At 38.3% G+C, this 20,324-nt stretch overlaps 1 protein-coding gene and 1 long non-coding RNA gene across 5 annotated transcripts in view; one reads left to right on the top strand and one right to left on the bottom strand.

The window, feature by feature from the left end:
• Positions 1-1,212, bottom strand: part of LOC104910546 (uncharacterized) — a 157,309-nt gene extending 156,097 nt beyond the window's left edge. Inside the window, exon 1 of the long non-coding RNA XR_014882839.1 lies at positions 1,147-1,212. This is a non-coding gene — a long non-coding RNA (uncharacterized LOC104910546). The remainder of the gene's footprint in view (positions 1-1,146) is intronic.
• A 3,559-nt stretch (positions 1,213-4,771) lies between these two features.
• GATB (glutamyl-tRNA amidotransferase subunit B) overlaps positions 4,772-20,324 on the top strand; it is a 66,290-nt gene continuing 50,737 nt past the window's right edge. For all 4 annotated transcript variants that reach the window (XR_014882844.1, XR_793179.3, XR_014882845.1 and 1 more), the window contains exons 1-3: positions 4,772-4,959; positions 6,514-6,664; positions 19,948-20,061. Coding sequence is in view for 1 of the 4 variants with exons in the window: in XM_003205442.5 (XP_003205490.1) it covers positions 4,823-4,959; positions 6,514-6,664; positions 19,948-20,061 (402 nt within the window). In the remaining 3 variants the exon portion in view is untranslated. The remainder of the gene's footprint in view (positions 4,960-6,513; positions 6,665-19,947; positions 20,062-20,324) is intronic.

Genomic DNA, 20,324 nt, shown 5'->3' with positions numbered 1-20,324 from the left:
AAAGGATACCAGAACACACATCTAAAGTGCATTTTGGAAGGTACAGCTCACCTAAAGCTAAATACTTTTAACAAGCTGCAAGACTGTGTCAGGCTACCTTCAGAAACAATGGATCAGGATTTAGCCTTGGGCTTGGTACAATGGGATTTAACTTCTCTCCTCATCCTGAGGTTAAGGAAAAGAGTAGTTGTTCTAGTACTAGTTATGTGAAACCATAAACTAAGGAAATACTATAACTCTGACCTTATACAGTAAATCACATACATGTACTATGAAACCAGTTATTGCACTTAGTTTAGGAAATAACAGGCCTTAGTTATAACAGTTTTTAAAAACATCAAGTTGAAAAATGCAAACAGAAATAACAAAATATACAGTACAGTGGGGGAAAAAAAAAAAAGGAACACAGAAATAAGTTTGCTTTTACATCTGCATGCTTTTTCTCTACTCAGTAAAGGTAAAGAAGAACAAAATGAAAACAAAGTTTTAGGAAACATTTTTAAAAGGCTTGCACTTCCAGGTAAATACCAAATGGTTAAGAAGAACATGCTAACTGGGTGAAGATCAACTGAAATACTACAGTTTTCTTTTACAATCCCCATCCCAGATAACACGTTCATAAGACATATGCAAAACATTTATTAACTTCAATTTGAACACTTTAGCCTAGGCTCAGCTGTTTCTAAATACAGTTCCCCCTGCATGAAAAACACAGTATCAAAATAGAAAAAAAAAACTCAAAGTGATCAGCAATAAAATATTCCCTGTAAACAGAATTATACCCAATATAAGAGCAATATAATTCCTAGTTCACAACATGAACATACAGAATATGCTGTGCATTACAATGTACACAAACCAAAATATGTAATCACTCTATAGAAAAGCCATACATTTCTAACTAGAGAAAATCAATCCCCAGCTACTGGAAACCATAATAATAGTACCACAAACACATAACATAAATTCCAAAAAACTTCATCGAGAAAAACCAGCAGGAATACACTGAATAAAAGCTATAAGACCTACAACAACTTAATTCAAAACTGGAGAAAATAGTTTGATAAGAGAAGAGGATTATCAGTAGTACTCACCATAAAACATAATTATTAAGACTGAACACCCTGAAACAAATGTTTTCCTTACCTTTAGAACATTAGCTGTAAGACTTCTCAACAATAAGACCACTAACCAGTCTAAAACCAACTCACAGTCCTCAACCCCAGGGACCACACTATGTACGAAAGCACTAATTACCTGATTGTGAACATCTGATTCAGACCACAGGTGCAGCCATTTGCTCATTGCAGCACTCACAGGCAAGACAAATGAAGTGAAAATCAGTACAAGGGAGCTAATAATATAACAGGTTCTTGTCACTGAACCAAAGGTATACATAAATTTACATAAATATTTTGTTTCTTATCATAAGCCTCTGAAGAATAATGAATTTACCTTCTGCTGTTAGTATCTGCATGTTATTTTTTTACTTCTATAACTGCGTAACAGAAATTGTGTAAACATATCTAAACATATCTAAATGTTATTTTCAACTTACAAGTAATGATACTTCTATGAAATCACTCTAACATCAATTTTTATTAGCAGACTTCAAAAGACTTTCAAAGCATGCCTCTAAAAAAGGCCCCTCAAACCATGAGATCCTTTTGTATCACCTTTATCACAAAATGCATGCATACACGTGCGTGGTCTGTAGACCAGGCAAAGCAGTTGTATTAGCTCCCTGAACACTGGCTCCTATATTCAACAGAAATATGCTTTTCCCATCTGTTTTTTGTTGTTGTTGTTCCTTTGTTTGTTGGTGTTGTTTTTGTTTTTTTTTTTTAATTTAGCATCCCCTTCTATTTATAGATGAAAAAAGTGAACCTTAAGTTCTGACTGTAAATCACTGACATGATTATTTAACAGCTGCCAGGAAAAAAAAAAAAAAAAAAAAATCCAAGGTACACAGGTGATGTTAATGGCATAACAGTCTGAAACCATCCCTCACCACGCTTGCTCCCAAACTCAACAATCCTTTTCCCTACTGTTCCCTGGAGGACAGTGTCTGGTTATTTGACAGATTACAGATACACTCCCCAAAAAGGCATGCCCTCTACTTCAAAATCTAAAACGTTCCTGCCTGTTGCTTATTTCACTTGCTGAAATAAAACACTGCAAGCAGCCTGCAGAGTATTTAACAAACTCAAGACTGAACATTCCATTCTCTGCTATCCTCAAAGGAGATCTCACAATCTGCAAAAAGATCAAGCACGCATGTTAAATACGGCTTAAAAGAACGCAGTATTTAGAGTACAAACCCTGTAAACTGAAATTCAGGGAGATCTTTCAAAAAAGTGGGACAGACTGTATGTTTATGTCTTAAAGCTGTTGGGTTTTTGTCTTCTACAAAATTCCAATTTCTTCTCAGGCATTTGGTTAAATTTATACAGTAATAAGAAATTCAGACTCAGAGCAAAGTGTCCCCTGGACCTACATGGTATTGAACTGTCATTGTACAAATCTTTATGCAGTGCCACAGCATGATCTCTAAACACTCATGCTAAGTAGAAGCTGCAGCTCAGAGTACACAAGGAACAAATATGTACCATTTTCGAACTCAAAGTAAGCTGCTGGGAAAGGCAATTATTACCTGCTTGTGATTGATCAACTTCCTCTATAAGAATGTGTGAGCTTTCATTTATGACTTGCTTGGTCAGTGGCATAGGGCTTCAAAGGAATAGGGGTTTTTAATGGATTTTTTTTCTAGGTAGGGTATTAAAATAGCATGGAGGCAATTTAAATCACAAACACTGACACTTTCCAATTTTCTTTAAGAAAGAAAACAGCCATGCAGCAAAAAGTTCCAGGAGAACATTTTTGGGATGTGGGAAGCACATTTCAACCTTGTGCATTCTACTGCCTTTTAAAACGTAGAAGTTTCTGCAATTAAAGCAGAGTAAGGCTTCAAGTAAAATGATTTTAATATACATAAGGTTTTAACTCATTTATGAAATCTTCTAATACATCAAGATAACAGGCTGAAAGAAAGAAAAATAATCCAAAACTTGCCATTTTTTTACACTAGTACAAACTCATAGGTGAGCTGAAGCAATCTGCCAATGCCTTCAAAATTTCAAATAATCAATAAACACAGAGTTCGTGGAAGACAATTGTTGAAGAATGCATTTGTTGTTGCATAAATAACAATCACATAATAAGGCTTCAACCTGAAATTGTCTTACACACAACATATTGCATAAGCATAAGGCTAAGTCCAAAAGAGAGTAAGGTTCTCCGCATATCGAAATTGTTAAAAAATCTTACCCATTCTCTTGGCTTAAAGACCACTACATAGGGATTATGTTAGGGTGTCTCATATGCAGGGAGCTCCACAATAAGGGATGAGGAAAAGAAGCACACCAATCTTCTTTCATTCTTCAGAATGTGTCCAAGACCCCCTGGGGCCAGTTTTTCTTTACTGCAAAGGAATTTTGTCTTGGTCAGATTTTGAGATTCACGAAGAATTTTCGCCAAGGAAAAGCAACAAATTGAAATTCCTAAACTGTACTGTGAAAGTAACTGGAGATCTGCATCTGCTGAAGGTATCTCCCAACTTGTTCTTGAAGAAGAACCTTCTGCTAATTCTACTCATTTAAAATATAAGTATTTTAGAAAGTGAACATGGAACAAATTTTTTTAGTTGGATAAATTATATATATATTCCACATTATTCTGAACCCCTTAGCATCTCACATTCGAGCTTGGGAAGACTCGTTATGAAGAGGAGAGGTTATGAAATCTGCAAAACAATGTCAAGTGCTTATGTGCATCACTATCCCTTGCTGGAAGAAATCAGTCCTACTCATATGTTTATGACAGATTAACTTCTATTAGCAGCATCTGACATAGAGCAAACACGACATAAGCAACAGCTAATGTACGTTTCCATTTAAGCTCCACAGGCCTGTGGTTTAGGACAGAAGGTTATTAATTCTATCATCTGCTAGATGTAGCTGCATAAACAGCATCTAGAATGCTAGCGTACGCCCTGGACTGTGATGTTTATTGCCATGTATTTGTAAGGCAATAACACCCTCCTGCCTGGAAGGGACGAGATCCCACTGCTCTGCATACAAGACTGCAACCAAATGACACCATACGAGCAACACGTCAGGCAACAGCAGGTGATGTCTGATGCCCAAGATTTGCAAAACACCACTCATAAAACATCAGCTGGTTTTGTATCAGACACCAAAACAAAAGTATATGCAACCCTTGGGAGACTCTGAGCAAGAGACTTAAAGAACGAGCTCTTTAAACAAGAGCTCAGACAAAGGCAAAAAAGTAATCAATGTCTTTTGTGCTAGCACTTCTAGGACGGCTGTTAATTTTCTCAAGCTAGGCTAGGCTGAGGACCTGTAGATTCAAGGCTCTCGAGACCTCCTCAGACTGCACTGAGACAGTTTCTCGCGCTGATAACATCACATTCCTGGGCACAAGGGGTACTGCCTCTCCGGAATTAAGGGAAAGAATTGTTCCAGGAGCCAGGCTTACACCTGCCTGCTAACTAGGCGCCGGGTCAGCCAAACTGAGAGACAAAAGCCGCGCGTTCCTCAAAACCTCCCGTTCACCAGCTCCCAACCCCGTCAGGCGGAGCGTGCGCGTGCAGCCCGCTCTTCCCTCAGCGGCGGGAAGCCCAGGCGAACGTTCTGTAGGGAGTTGTAGTTCTCCTTCTCGCCGCTCCGCGCGGCCATCCCTCGAGCAGGACTACATTTCCCAGGGGGTGCTGCGGTAACTTCTCAGCGTTTTGCAAAGCAAAATGGCGGCGCGTGGCTGCGGTGGGGTTTGGTGCAGGGTATTGCAGCGTGGCCCCGGGGGGTCTTGCTCTGCTTCCCGCCCTCGGCGGGCCGTCGCCTGCAACGCCAGAGGTGGGGCGGTGCCGTTGGGGCAGAGCGGGTACGGTGCTGGGATAGCGCGGGGAGGGGGGCCGCGATTCTTCTTCTTGGTGCGTGAAAGCTTTCATGTTCTCTGTCAACATTTAGGATTTCTCTGCATGACCGATGACTTAAATAAAGTTACGTAGATGCTGGCAGGAATGTACTGCTTCGGGTTGGATCTTCAACGACGTAGATAAACGTGCAGCGTGAACGAACGCTGGTTTCCTCGCCTGTGTGGTGGGCAGGACTAGAGAGCTCTGTTTATCTTTGTAACCGAGTGCGAGCCTGAGTGCGCTCTGGTGATTTTTCAGATGCCGTGCGGTGGTGAGGATGCATTGCTAAGAAACAGGGAATACTGAGATAAATTGGCCAAAAAAAAAAAAGATCAATTTTTTTAAGATTTTTTTTTTTTCCCTAAAACAAGGTATTTTCTTGGAATAATGTAAAACACTGAGTTAAGCATTGCTTCATTAAAATTGCATTGCCTGCTCTAAGCATTTGAATCTTAATCCTTTTTTACAATCTCCCTAAAGCAGATACAGGTGGCGTCTGCATGGCTGCAGCGATGCTGTAGGGATGTGCTTGGCTGTAGGAGGGCAGGTTGACCGAAATCCTGTCAGTGCCTTCTGTTTACCTGTGGAAGGAACAGACTGTACCTCGTCTGTTAGATATTTTTCCATAGCTTGCTTATCTGCTCTAGCTATCTGGGTACTTTCGTTGCTGAGCTATCTTGCCGTAGGAAGGTTTTTTCGTTGCTGAAATATTTTATGCCACTTCATTTGTACAAGGCCAGATAATTTCTTACAGAAACTGTCAAGCAATTCATACTGTAAAGGTGACCCTTTTCTCTTATCCATATAAAGGTTATGGATGTGAGAATTGCAATTACTTTCCAGATAATATAGAGAAGCTTGATTCTGCAGAGTATGTTCAGAGAGCAGTAGCTCTCTAGTTGGAGTGATGATTTCTCTATTACCAGATTTCTAATGTTTATGCTAATGTGCTACTAACGCTGCTCTGGAGAGCTACCTTTCCCAGCATGCAAATGACTAACTGACAAAGAATACATAATTTATTATGCCACCTGTCTGTTGGAAATTTATCAGACTACATGAGAAGTAATTGATATTTATGATGATTTCATAATTTTCCTGAGTTACCAAATTAGGGTTCATCCAGCATGCAAGTTTGCCTCATTAATTTCTGTAAGACTTCTCATCTAAGGCAAAGGCGTAAGTTTCAGATCATTACATTTTCTTTCTTACCACATTCTCTTCTGTATATAACCAACACACTTTTCCATACAGTCCTGTCTTTATATGTTTTGAGACTGCCTGGTCTCCAGTATTGCAGCACAACCTTTGCCAACACGCTTTAGGTGGATTTGCAGTATTGTTTGCAATCGTTTCTTACATTATGTTATACATTGCAATTTTTTTAAATTGCATTTCAAATTTTTGTGAAAAAAAAAAAAACACCAAACAACAAAAAACAACAAATGCAACACTATTTTTAGGTGTTTTTTAATGTTGTCTATATGTTAGCCACATTTGATTTCTTTTTTTCTTTTCAGTCTTGCTCCATGGGCAGCAGTTGTGGGTCTGGAAATTCATGCGCAGATCACTTCCAACTCAAAACTTTTCTCTGGCTCCCAAGTCCAGTTTGCAGCACCTCCTAATTCTTTGGTATCGTTCTTTGATGCTTCTTTACCAGGAACTTTGCCAGTAAGTTACGTTTCAGCTTGATTTTCATCAGAATTTATGTCAACTAAGTTAGAGTACATTTGCAGTATTTTGTTCTTCCTAATATCGAACTGTAGTCTATAGAACTATTTTTACATGCTTTTTTATTTTCTGTCTGTTTGATAGTCTGAGATAGTTGATATTGATTCTTTTCAGTCTACTCACTCCCTAGTTATCAATATAAGTATCTGATATCTTCTGCAAAGAAAAAAAACAAGGAGCGTCTGTTTGATATATTAAATGAATTGCAACGTTTGTCTGAGGCCAAAGTGTATTTAATTAGTATGAGGCACAGGTTTTTCCTTAAACGTGAGAGTTACCTAAATTCCTGTGAGAGAAGGATGTCTTAGACTTCCAAGTGGCCATTTGATGTTACTTTGCCATATGTATGTTGATGTAGCTGTCATTCGCTGTTTGCAATGTTTTACTCTGAGATTACTTGGTTTCCAGAGTAGAAATTCTCTGGTTTACACACAAACTGTTCCTATTTTCAGCGCAACATAATTTTAAAAAAAGAAGAAGAAAAATCTGTATGAAAAGTTGTGAACAAGTAAGTCAGAATAGCTAGCTAGCATTTTGCAATGACAATTTATTAGGGACAACATAATAATTATTTCAAGTCACAGCTCAATTATAATTTTGTTACCTGTGACAGTGCTTCTTTAGAGTTCTCTGGGAATCCTGGAGATTTAATATAAGCATATAAGTATAACCCTATACAGTGAAAATAAGTACCAAATAGACATGGCAGAGCCTTGTGCAACAACCATGAAGAGATTGAAGTGGGGTCAAATTATTGTATGCAAGAGCACTCCCATAAGTATATTTGTGGAGGTTTGAATTCCCATTGCAAGGGTATTTTTTTAATCTGGCGGAAGTTTTTCTTTGCTGTATTAAAGCTTTAAATAACATTATGAAATTGAGAATTATAGGTAGATTTCTAGGGACTTGATACATGCCATGTGATCCTTAAAGAGAAATGAGTTGATACTCATTCTATATTTGCGGAAGCGTGGAAACCTAAGGAAGTGGAGGTTCGATGCTGGTAAAATTTGGAGGTGACTCTGGAATCAGTGCTGATCTGGAGCTGTTTCAGACCTAACTAACGGTGTGGAAATATTGAAAACTTCCCAGAGATAATAGAAATCTTCCGAAATCTTTTGGTTTCTGAAGAATCTAGTTAGACTTTGGAAGATGAGTTCCTTTCATGTGAAGGCAGGCCAAAGTTAGGGAGTTCATAATCGCAGACTAACTTAACATTCAGAAAATGATGGAAGTTCTGTCTAATTGTTTAATGCTTGTCTTCAGTCAAGTAGAAAATCTGTTCTTGAAGAACAAAAGTGATCATTTACATAGAGTTTCACTTTTATGTAAGTATTTGTGTTCCTCCATGTTGGAGAGGCTTTTTTTGGCTTGTTTTCCTCTGTTTCAGTGTTTTACAAATGAGGCTTTGTATAGCCTTTGTGAGAATGTATTAATACATGCAGGCTTTGGCAGAGAAGATAACTGCACCTGAGATGCAAATGCAGGACGGCTAGGTTAATTGAAAAGTAGTGATTCTGTGTTAGCTTCTACCAGCTCCTTCTATCTATGCAAGAAGATTTTTCTCCCTGTAGTAGTAGTGAAAACAGTGTTGAAAGTAAATGTTACCAAAGAGCTGTTCTTGCATGTTACAATGTGATACAAAATCCAATCTGTAGTCTTACCTTCAATTTTTCCTATTGTACTTGCTATACACAAGTTTGAGAATGGTATTTGTTCCAGCACCAAGTGTTTATTAAATAAAAGTGAAGCAACATCTTAACAAATGTTCTAAACTGTCTTTAGAAGGTATGTATTTGGCCTTTCAACTCTGTTGAGAAGTGAAGAAAAAAAAAGAGTGAAGTTTTAACAGAGCTGAAGAATACAGTGCAGCAGAGAAAAACTGCTGTTGTAAACTGAGAACGGCCGTTACAGTTCTGTGTCAGAGGGATTTAAACTTACCGTGGGACCATGATACAATTTTGATAGACAACCATGCTGTCACTCTGCTTTGCAGTGGGACCGGAAAGAATGGTGCAGAGGGAGCTTTTCTATTTGTTATACATTTCTTGGTCACTAATGAGCATGGGTGTGATTCTTTGCTGCATAAAGGAGAGACTATAGGTATTGGTTTAGCCCTTCTCCATCTTTCTGTTTTAAATTTTTTTCTTGTATTGTCGTGCAACTTATTTTATGTTACTGCTGCAAGTAAGGCCTTAGGAGGACCATAAAAAACAGTGTTAGTGCTATGAACATTTCGCTATGCCACTTTCATAATGTGCCTCTGAGAGACAGCTACAGGCAAGAAGAGCTATGCAGTTGTACTGCTATTTGGCATGAGGCAGAAAAAATGACCTGACAAAGCTTTGATAAAATAGTGAGACTGGAAAGCACATCCCATGCCACTCTACAGACTTCATTATTGTGCTCTGTGGTGATGGAGTCCCTGGACCAGATAGCATCTTGCAGAAATTTCTGTAAGGATTGCCCCTCTTCGAGACAATATGTAAGCCCTAAAAATGTAAGAAAGGCCTTTTTTTTTTTTTTTTTTTTTTTTTTCCCCATCCAAGTGGATGGACTTGGCAATGAACTTGTTATGTATTAAGCTAAAGACACAGTGGGGTGTATAATGCATTACATGTACCTGTAGATTGATATGAAATTCTTCTGAGGATCCAGAAAGGTGGCTTCACTTCCAGTCTGATATATCTTCTGTGTTAATTCTGAGAATGTCTTAAATGTTTCTAAATATGAGTGGGCTCACAGAAAGTGAATCCAGATATTCTCATTCTTGAGGTAGCTGACTAAAAGGTAATTACAACTCAGCCTAAGAAATAAGGTAATAGACCTGGTAGCTAAAGGCTGAAATCTTTATTGTCTGTGCTCAGTCTTTGTTACTAATCACAGCCGAAGATGCACGTTTTATGTTTGTGTCCTTCATGATTAAAGTGAAAGCTTGATCCTGCTTTGTTTTAGGCAAATATACTGAAAAATAATCTAGGATTTACATGATTGAGGTTTAAAGTAATAAGATCTGAATGTTAGCCCTACAGTCTTAAGTGTCTTGAAACTGTTGACACCTCGAGCATTTGAATTTCGTTGCCCTTATAGTGTGAACAGAATCTCTTGTCTATTTGTAAGGTAATTTTTGGAAACACTTGGTAATGGCCAAGATGTGCCTATAATAAAGAAAAGATGAATTTGTTCACCTTAATAAAAACACTGCCATCCTGAGATTCATGATATTTTCGGGATATATAAGTGGGCTGCTCTGAAAATAATGCCTCCTATTTTATCACATTGTCCCACGACGTCAGAAATGGATACTGGTGGTACAGCAGCAGAGGTTGAACCTTCCCACCAGGATTCCATTACGTGCTGTTGCTGTGTGACAGACGCAGAGGGGCAGTCTGACAAAATGGCGTCTGACATGGAACTGTTTATCAAGCAAAGGTGCCACTGAATTCCTCCCCACGGAATAACTGGCACCTATTGTCAGTCATCAATCCTTGCTGAATGTTTATGGGGACCAACAGTGGATGTGAGCACAGTGAGGGCGGTGAGTGGTGCGTTTCAGCAGTGACGACAGCAACGTGAAAGGCAAGCCGTGTTCCAGTCAGCAAGGAGGATTTTTGCAAGTGTGGCATGCAGGCTCTTGTTTATTACTGGTGAAGATGCATTGCTAATGGTGACTATACTGAAAAATAGTGTTTTGTAGCTGTGAATTTGCTCTACCACGTAGTGTTGTTGTGCTCTTTGAATCTGTTGTGGTTTTCATAGGAAAAAAATAGGAGACATTAGTTTTGGAGCGACATTTTTTTGACTAGGCATCCTTGAGGATTTGACAACTCACCTATAGCTGCTATCCTCTACTGAGGTTTTCATATCCTCATTTTAAATTCCTTTAGTTTTCCACCAGGAGTGCTGGAAGGATGCCTTTGCACCCTACTGTACCTTCTCTCAGCTGTATAATGACACTCCTGCAACAAGATGCATCTTTTTTTGTGGAAGAAAGTACAACTAGAATAGCTGTTAGTCCTTGTTGGTTCAGGTATTGCATTACTGTCAACCTGACATCCAAAATCTGACTTTTCCAAAGCTAAGGATTGTCACTGCAGCACTGTATTGCACCATTGTCTTCCCCACCCAGCACTGCAGTGCTGTCGAATCGCTGCCCAGGGAGCTGGTAGGGGTAACAACCTGCTTGGGGATGTGGAGGATGATGCTTTAGTTACCTTTTTCTGTGTTGAGACTGCGTCCATCCTTCACAGCGACAGATACCTGGTGTTTTTACAGTTAGCTTGGGGTGATAGATTATCAAACATGATGAATTTTACATTTTATTAATATATAGGTTTTACCTGATGAATTTGCTTTCAAAGGCACTTGAATGATTTCTGTGGATTTTGTTGTTTTTGTCACCATCTGTATCAGAACAGAAATGGTATTTCAGACCAGAATTTATACTTAGCATTTGAAACTATGTTCTTTGGTACCCTGGCCTGTTAAACGTGGTGATTGCAGCACCTGCTTTACCAACTTCTGACTTTAGTAGTGTTTTGACATTCCTGCTGGCATGCATTTAAATTTACTCCCTTCTTGTACTACTTGGCTTTGAAAAACTCTGTTTCTTAGCTTTCCTTTTGATAACTACATTTTAATTGCACACCTTTCTTGAGGAATCGGAGTCTTATGATCTTTGTATGCATGTTGGTTTAGCTGTCATAATCTACGTTTTCTTTTCTTCTTTGAAACCACATGTGCTTAAGTTGCTGTATCCTTCAACTCTCCTTTAAAAGTAAATTAATTGTAGAGCCTGAAGGAAAAGTGAGTGCATGCTTGTTTTAAGCTATTTGCTGATGTCGAGGTTCAGTTTAACTGCTTGCTATGTTTTCCACTGAAAGGGTAATAACTGCTCAGAGGGATATGTTTTCCAAGAAGTTCATCTACAGCAGTCCTTTCTTTCCAGATGATATTTGGGTTTGCTACATGCGTTGTATCATCACAGTTCACAGCCTTTTGTTGCTCGCGCAGTCCCAGCTTGCTAGACTTGAAAGAATGTTAGTGCTAGTTCCACTAGGCCTCTAAAAAGAAAATCCCACTTAGTTTAGAAGGAACTGGGGGGGAGAACTAGACTTTCAGATGATTTGCACCCTGAGAATGCCCTTACAGTTCATAGACCCTTGAATTTCTGAGTGCATGATGGATTAGAGCCTACCTATATCATTTCAAGCTATTAATCAGTTCAATGCTGTTGTACTGGTCTGGAGAAGCCTTTCAAAGATGAGGAAGCCTATTTCAGGTGACTTTCAGGGCTGGTTTATCCTGAAGGATATTCCTCATTATATTTCCTTCTCTGTCATAGGATCATTCACTGCCTGAGTTAGTTATGTACGGAATTATTTCCTTCAGTTTGGGTCTGAGAAATGTTACACTTCCTCAGTTACTGCACTTGCTTGCACTGACTTCCCTTCACGCTTAACTATAAATGCCATTTTTCTAGAAATGTCTTAGCTCTTGTGCTTTGGAGTGTTTGGTGATGTTTGTTATGGCTCTTCTCCCAAGCTTTGAAAAAATGCCCTGCAAAGTTTTCTCTTCTTCCTCTGTCTCCTTTATCTGTGAGAAGTTGCAGCATTAATTCTGGGTATCTTAATCTTTTTGTCAAGGCCAACAACTCCTGTTGGGCTTCGTCTTAACATTTCAGAAACGGTGCTACCTACTGAACTCTCTTCCTTTTTAGCTTTCATTGGCTTTGCTGTTTATACTTAACAGGTCCCCCTGGCTAATGTAATTGTCAGTTAGAACTGCACTGAGGTGGCTGTAACATCTTGCTGTCACCTATTTCAATAGATCTTTCAATGCATTCGTGATGTTATCTATGCATTTTCACTTCTCTTACTGTGTTGTTTTTTCTTGCTTTACCTTTTGCTTTATGCAGGGTTTGGTTTTTTTTTTGTTTTGTTTTGCTTTTTTTACTTTTTAGTGTAGAACTGGTGTTTACAACATTGTGTTTCCCTTCTTATGCACCGTTCTGCTGCTGCAGGGATTGTGCCATCTCTGATACATGGAAGCATGGCTGTTATGTGACAACTAGACAGATCCATGTCCCCTCTTTCTGGAGTCAGTCTGAGCTTATTGCTGAAATGTATGTTAGGTTTTTGCAGTAATATTTTTCAGTGTGCTGGGGATTTATTTTAAGTTTGAACTGTGGGTGATTTGGCGGGAGTGGGAGGAATTTCTGTTGGTTCTCTTCTCAGTCACTATATATGCTTTGTTAAGATTTTTATCTCATTTTCTCTTCAAGCTGTTTCCAAGTGGTTCCCTTTGAGGGGATACAAGGTAGTGTAGCACAATGTGTATATATATATATATACACACATGTATGAAAACAGTGCTCTATTAAGAGTTTCAGGAGCAACAGTGGCTCAATTTTTTTTTTTTTTTTTAGCATTTTGACTTGGCCAACTATGTCTTGCGTCTTTGTTCTTATCATCAATTTTTTCTTTGATGATTTTTTTTTTTTTCCATTAAAAGGTATTTAGGAAATAGTGCCCAACAGTATTTGATGTCAGGTAATTGTAGACTGGGTCTTTGTTCTCATCTTGGTTAGCTGTCTCATGTGTAATGTTGCGTAACTGTCAGTTTTATGTATTGTGCTTGAAACTTACCTTGGTGCAATTAGGCAGTAATTGGTTCCTAGCGTGAAATTAATTTATTTCTTTGTATTCTCCTTGTTATTAGTCACCTTGGCACTGTAAATATTGGCTATTTTTATTTATTATTTTATTTTCAAAGGAATATATAGGCTCTTGCCACTGGAGTTTATTAATTACACGTGTGGATTTTGGCATTGTGACCATTGTTTTCTATACAGAAATGTTAGTTATGCGTTTTCACTGCCAGGTTCAGCCAAATTTGTCTAGAAAAAATTTTGAGTCTGTTGAAGCATTCGTCAGTGTATCAGGAAGTGCATGAAGAGGAAGTCAGCAATTGAGTTTGGGATGTTTGATGGAATGGGGAAAAGATGAAGGCAATCTTGGAGGCGAGAGGGTTGAAATCACTGCTTAGGTAAAACAAACTTGGATACTTACTCGTATGAAATAAGTTTTCATTGGTCCTGCTGTTCTTGCCTTTTAATAAAGAATTACAACAAAAAACTTGCCTTCTAACACAGAATTTTAGTTGGCTTTTTTAACAAAAAGTGTTCTGCAAGATTTGCTGTGTTGTGTCACTTATTATTAGCTTGAATTAGTACATTCTTGTCTTTGTTTGTGTTGGTCCTCTTCTGTTTTACCCTCTATGTGTAAGTTGGATTCCTGGATGCTCTTTCTGGTGAGCAAATAAGTACATTTGAGGAGACAGCAAATGGACGAAAAAGGGCTGAGGGATTTATAGTAAGGGGCTGTGAGCTTTTGGTGAACTCAAAAATTACGTTGAGGAGCAGAGAGCAGACAGCCAAGTCAGAGAACGACAGTCACTGTGTATCGAACTTAAGAAGTTGTAGCAACTGAGACAAGGGAACAGACCCTCGACAAACCTAGGAGCAAAGAGCAACCTGCAAGAATAAACAGGGCAGGGAGCTGCTTAAGATACTGTTTCAATTCTGTTCTGTCTGAAGTGCTTTGAGTTTATTCGCTATTTAACAATCTAAGCACCATTGGATAGCAAATGTCATTCACCTTTAAAAGCCCGTGTTAGACTTTTTTTTTTTCTTTCAGAACACAGTGTTGGCTTTGTTCACGTTGTTTAACTTATGGTTTAGCCACTGACCTCTAGAAGCACTGAATTGTTTTCTTCTTCCTGCATTTAACTAAATCTCACATAGCATTGGCATTGGTTTGCATTTCAGCTGGCGTAACAGAGTACTCATCCTTCTGACTGGTCAGAAAAAACATGTGGCATACCCAGAAGATGCTGCTTTAAGTAGGAAGGGCATAAGGAATAGATGTGGGACTTTGATGAATGCCACAGAAATGCAGTATTTGATTATGGAGTTCATTAGCCATTGTATTTCCAGTGCGTTGTTGTGGCTTCTGCTTGGAACCAGTTCTTAATGACACAAGTTTATTTGGTTGCAGCAAAGATGATGGAAACTTAAACACAAGGATTACTGATTTGAGGCTGTGCCACTGGATTGACTGCCTCACTGCCAGCCCAGAAAATTGATTGTTTCCACTGAGAACACAGCAGGCTGAATGAAATTTTCCTTCTGTGGGTTTTAGCGACTGTTGTTGAGAAACTCAGCAGTGAGTATTGAAATAGCTTTGAATTTGGTGATACCTTTCTGTTCTTACTCTCTGTATTGCTGCTGAATTTTTCTGGTTATCGCTGCTACTAGAAGATAGTTCGTCCTATTTTAAACCTAGTGGTATGAGCTCTTAAACTAGCTCTTTAGCTTCAAGAGAATGTGCCTTGTTATTCTGTGGATACATAGAAAGTAATGCCTTTAAGATCTGAGCACTTCTTAAGATGTCAGAGTTCCTTATTTTTGAGATATGCCATGTATAAATGTGTGCTGCATCACTGCAAGCCAACTCTGCCACCAGGCAAGGTTAGGGATAATAATACATTTTGTATAGCAGCATATATCTTTGATACCAGACAGCAGAAAGATAAGGTTACCAAATGTATTAAGATATACTTTACTCTATGTACAGCTTCAACTTCTCGGTTGTCATGCTGTTCTCTTTCCCTGTTCTGAAATCTCTTTGTTAGTCTGAAATTTCATTTCAGATTTCTACTACTTCCTTCCCTGCTTGCTTGCACCTTTCCTTAGGGGTGAGAACATAAAGCTTATCTTGAGGCTGGAAGTATGCTGTGGACTGAAATGCAGGACTTATTAACTGAAGCTGGCCTTCTCTTTGAATTTTCTCTGCACTTAACAACCTCATTTGTTGGAATATTGAGGCTCTTTGAAGACCAAACAAATGTCAGTTGGCTTGTTGTTACTGTATGCCTAGGGGGTGCAGTGTGGTTCCCAATGGCTCTATTGAAATAAATGGGTTATTTGGAGAAGAGTTAGCTCTTGGTTATTGTCCTACATATCCTGTACATGCATAGCTCAAGACACTTGTGCCTTTCTGTGTGTGGGGGAGGATGCCATGAAGGAATGTTGAAGTACTCAACTGCGGTATCAGATTGAAGAGTTGCCATTATGTTTGTACTAAGTAGATAAAAGAACAATTTATTTTGAAGTTTAACTTATTAATGCACTTCAAAGAACCATACATTGGAGCAAGGTGGTACTTCTAAAACTGCAAGAATAATAATGCTGAATATATCCATTATTGGAAGCAAATAAAAATCGGAGTGATATGAAATAGGAGTACTGAGAAATATGATTAGATGTATCTGTTCAGGTTTCTAAAGATTACTACCAGGTCTGTGGAGAGCTGGTTAAGTACATTGCACTACTTCCTTCTTCCAGCTGTTTTTGAAATGAAAAGAAACTAAAATTATATATTTCTGAGATAAGTAGTCCTGTAGGTAATCATGGGATGCTGATTTCTTCATGTTTAGAAGTAGGAGCGGAGGTCCTAAGATAATGAATTAAAATGGAATCTACTTCATTAAAATGTATGTCCTGGGATCTAATTTTTTTTTAATTATTATTATTTTTTTACATTTCTAGGGTATTATGTTAACTTGATTGGATTTAGTACAAGAAGTACTTTGTTCTGCAACACACGCCCCTGGTGTGCTGCTGCTACAAGAAAGGGAAAGCAGAAATAAACTTTTATCAAGAAAGAGATCTAGGTGGATTATTTTGTTGTCTTTTTTTAATCTATCTTATGTTTTGCTTATTAGCAAAACAGACAAAAAAAGCTGCATCTTACTTTTTAAAGTGTCAAAATAATTTACTAAATATAAAAACATACATCTTTATCTAAAAGGGAACCAGTTTTCTCAAATGCAGTAGTATAAGCAGTAAATAGTCATCTACTGTTAAGCTACTGATGGAAAAATAAACTGTTCAAAATTTGCTTTTAGTGGGAATTTATCCCATTTAAGGTATTATATGTAGTTTTGTAGAACTATTGAATAGTTTTGTATTTAAAACCAAGTCTGTGACTAAAATGACCTTGCAAATAAAGATAGATTTATAAAAAGCATCGTTATCCTTGTTAAGCGGATGTAAAGAAATACAAGTATTGGAACAAGTGAGATCTTAGTTGAGTTGTTCTTTTGTTCCTTCAACTCTCAGTTACCACGGTGCTGTAGCAGGATAGCATAGCTACAAGGGAGACGTTGCTGCTGTTGAGGTGCCATTGCTGAGGTTTTTTTTAAGAGTTTCCAGTACAAACAATTTACACCTCCTTCTGCGATAACTCTCCAGGAATTTCTTGAAGTAAATGCCAAGGAAATGTGCTTCTGTTTTGCTAGACCAGGAATATTTAAGATGGCTTTCTGGCTCTTTGGTCCATAGCTATTCCAGGAGCTGCATAGCTTTCTTTCAAGGCCAGTCCCTCTGCTGGCGCATCCGATTGGCAGCTTGTCAGTTCAAGCCAGTAATTTACATCTTTGGTGCTAGTCAAAGCTGTCAGCTTAATAACAGCTTACCAGATAAACAAGCTGGAGGGATTTATTTTAGGTCATTAGTATGAGAAGGTTTACATATTGAATTGGTATTTATCACTGCGGATTATTTAAGAAGTTAAGTCAGTTTGAAGGAAATTAGTAGTTTGCTTAGCCAACTCTCTTTGTATGCACAGAATAGATCATCAAGTGCTGGAGTAAGTAGTGAAATTCACTTCTGATATGGAGCAGTATTAGATAACTTTTGATTCTTGAGGAAGTAGAGGGTCATCTGATTTTTATTTTTGTTTTAGTCTTTTATGAGTTATTTTAATTAAATGTAGCAGAAGGACATCTCCATGTGGCACAGCAGGAAAGATGAGTTTTCCACTGACTTCTATCACCGTAAGAAATCAGTCAATAAAGAAATACTACAAAGTGGTACTAATGAATCAGCAACGATCTGTTTGCAGTGATTAAGCTAGTATGATCCAATATGTTGGGGACAGGTATACTTTGCAGGCATCTAAGTGACCAGTAATACTACATGGAAAATAATCAATTCTTAGTGTTTTCATGCCAGTTTTTCCCCAGAGCCACCAAAGTGATTCACTAGTTGTAGTGTGGAAGCTTCTTACAGATATAAGCAGTGTATGGGAGTTACTCCTTCCACCCCATAACTGTATTGTTCTCCTAGCACAACGTGTAAGGTAGGCTTTGCCTTGTTCGAGGCGAAAACTCAAGAGTAAGCGATCGAAGATGATAGCTGTGTTGTAATCATTGTCTAAACTCTGCCAGCAGAACATGCCACAAGGCTCTAGTGGACTGCCGTTTAGAGCTTGGGTTTTGTCTTGTTCTCAAATTAGAATCAGTCTCAAGCATTTTGTGGTCAGGAAATGTTGCAAGTCACTGAGCATGGGTTCAGCACTTTCATGCAGTGGTGGTTTGAGTCTCCTCAGTCTTCATAGAGCCTTAGTGATTTCTTGTTAAAGAGCTGATGGGAGTAGTTCTTTAATTGGTAAAGCTGAATAGTATTATGCCATAAGGTCTTAGAATGAGGAAAATTTGCTTTTTAAGTTAGAAATGTAGTAGTATTTTAAACATCAAACAATTTCAACTGTTAATAAGCACTGTTATAAGCTTTCTTATAATATCATTACTGCTCTGTCTGAAAGCATTTAATTGCTGAAGGCGGGATCATCTATTGTGTGATGAACTGCAGTTCTCATACTGAAACAGAGATATTTTGAAGTTATCTGTTTTGATAACAGGACTAATAGCATTCATTGTGTTGCACATGCATTTCTAAGGGGGATTGTTTTTTCTCTTATTTCTTTTAAAACCAGCTCTAGTATCTTTAAAAACATTTAATGAATAAAATGTGTCCCAGCAGGTAAGGTGTTGTAGTAAGCCATATATAGCTACGCTAAAGACCTGAAAGTTCTCTTGTTAGATGTCTTAAATATTTAATTTCTTGTCTGTATTAGCAGATTTTGAACTTCTGCTGTACGAAGAGTTTCTCTTACTTCTCAGTGGAAGTTGTTTTTTTGTACTGGAGGAGTAAAGCAAATTGATAGCTTTTTGACGTGAACACCTGGGCAATGGAGAAAGTACAGTTTCTTAATCCGTTTTCAGAAACCAGTCTGTTAAATATAATAAGTAGGTATTCTCAAAAACACTGAAGAAAATAGTATTTAAGTCTATTACGTCTTGGTAAATGCAGGTGAAATCAGGTAAATGCCTTTACGTAATGTGCCTCTTTAATGCTTATACTGGAAATTGCCTTCTTGGCAGGTCTACATTGTAGAATAAGATGGATAAACTTTTGTTCCTGTTTCAAAATACTGTGTGTGAACATGTCAGAGTTGCACTAAGGCTAACTTGGTCTTTTCTTTCCTCCTTTCTCCAGTTGTATCAATTTGATGTTAGTTAAACCAACTGTTAAATTAATGAGAGCACATTTGAAAAACGCTGTAATTATGAAACATTGCTTGCTAGCACTTTTTGGAGTGAAATTATCCTTCTCTGGATCCTGTGCCTGCTGAGGAGTTAGAAGGACGTAGTTCTGAGAATGATGGATTCATTGTGAGAAACTGCATTCAGCTGCCTTGTGAAACCCTTGCTGGGTCTTCAGCTCAAGTGGCATTCGTCAAGAACCTAATGGCTTCTTGGGTCCTAGAAACACACATATACACTTGTAGCCATGAGATCAGTTGACATTTCTTTGGTTTTGCTTTAGCAAAGCACATACATGTTTAATTTTATCTTTATTAAGCAAATCTACGTGTAAATTCTCCTGAAGTCACTGACTTGGTAGTTACAGGTATTCTGAGGTATTGTAATGAAATGGCAATGCAGTCCCTAATGCAGATCCACGGTTCTCCCACTATGACATGACAGCTAGTTGCAAGTCTATTGCTGCTTTTTATTATTTGCCTTTTTATTTTTGAGCGTGCAAGATTACGGTGGTGATTGCAAAAGTAGCCAACCAAAACAGTGCACATGATCTCACATGGCATGCCAAAATGAAAATGGCATCTTTTCATTTTAACATTTTGTTGATTTGTAGCTATCGCAGCTTTAATGATGAGTAGAACTACTCAGGGAAAGAAGTATCGTGGTGTCTAAAGACAAGCAACACTGAATATATACTTCATATAAGGCAGTGTGTGGGAAACATTTGTTGCATATTGAGTATCCGAGCAAAACCTTGTGTCTTGTTTCCTTAGGTTCTCAACAGGAGATGTGTAGAAGCAACCGTGATGACAGGCCTGGCACTCAACTGCACCATAAACAAGAAATCCTTGTTTGACAGAAAACACTATTTTTATGCAGATCTGCCTGTAAGTACACAGTGTAACCAGTCCCTTTACAGATGTAGGAAAGGACAAGTCTGGAGTATGGGTGGTGATAGGAAAATAATCTTTTCATTCATTCGCTGTTTTTTTAGTCACAGTTCTGCTCACCCCGACAGGATGCTGTGCTGTGCCCTGATGAATAGACAACTGTACCCTGGTGCTCACTGATTGAATATGATTGCTCTGATTGCTGACTCCTTGCTTAGCTGCACGATTCCGGTGGCTTAACATAATTGAATTGGGAGCTG

This window comes from Meleagris gallopavo, chromosome 4 (genome assembly GCF_905368555.1).
Source record: "Meleagris gallopavo chromosome 4, MGAL_WU_HG_1.1, whole genome shotgun sequence".
Taxonomy (NCBI): domain Eukaryota; kingdom Metazoa; phylum Chordata; class Aves; order Galliformes; family Phasianidae; genus Meleagris; species Meleagris gallopavo.
Note: the sequence above shows the minus strand (reverse complement) of the source record. Positions and strands in the feature narration are given on the sequence as shown.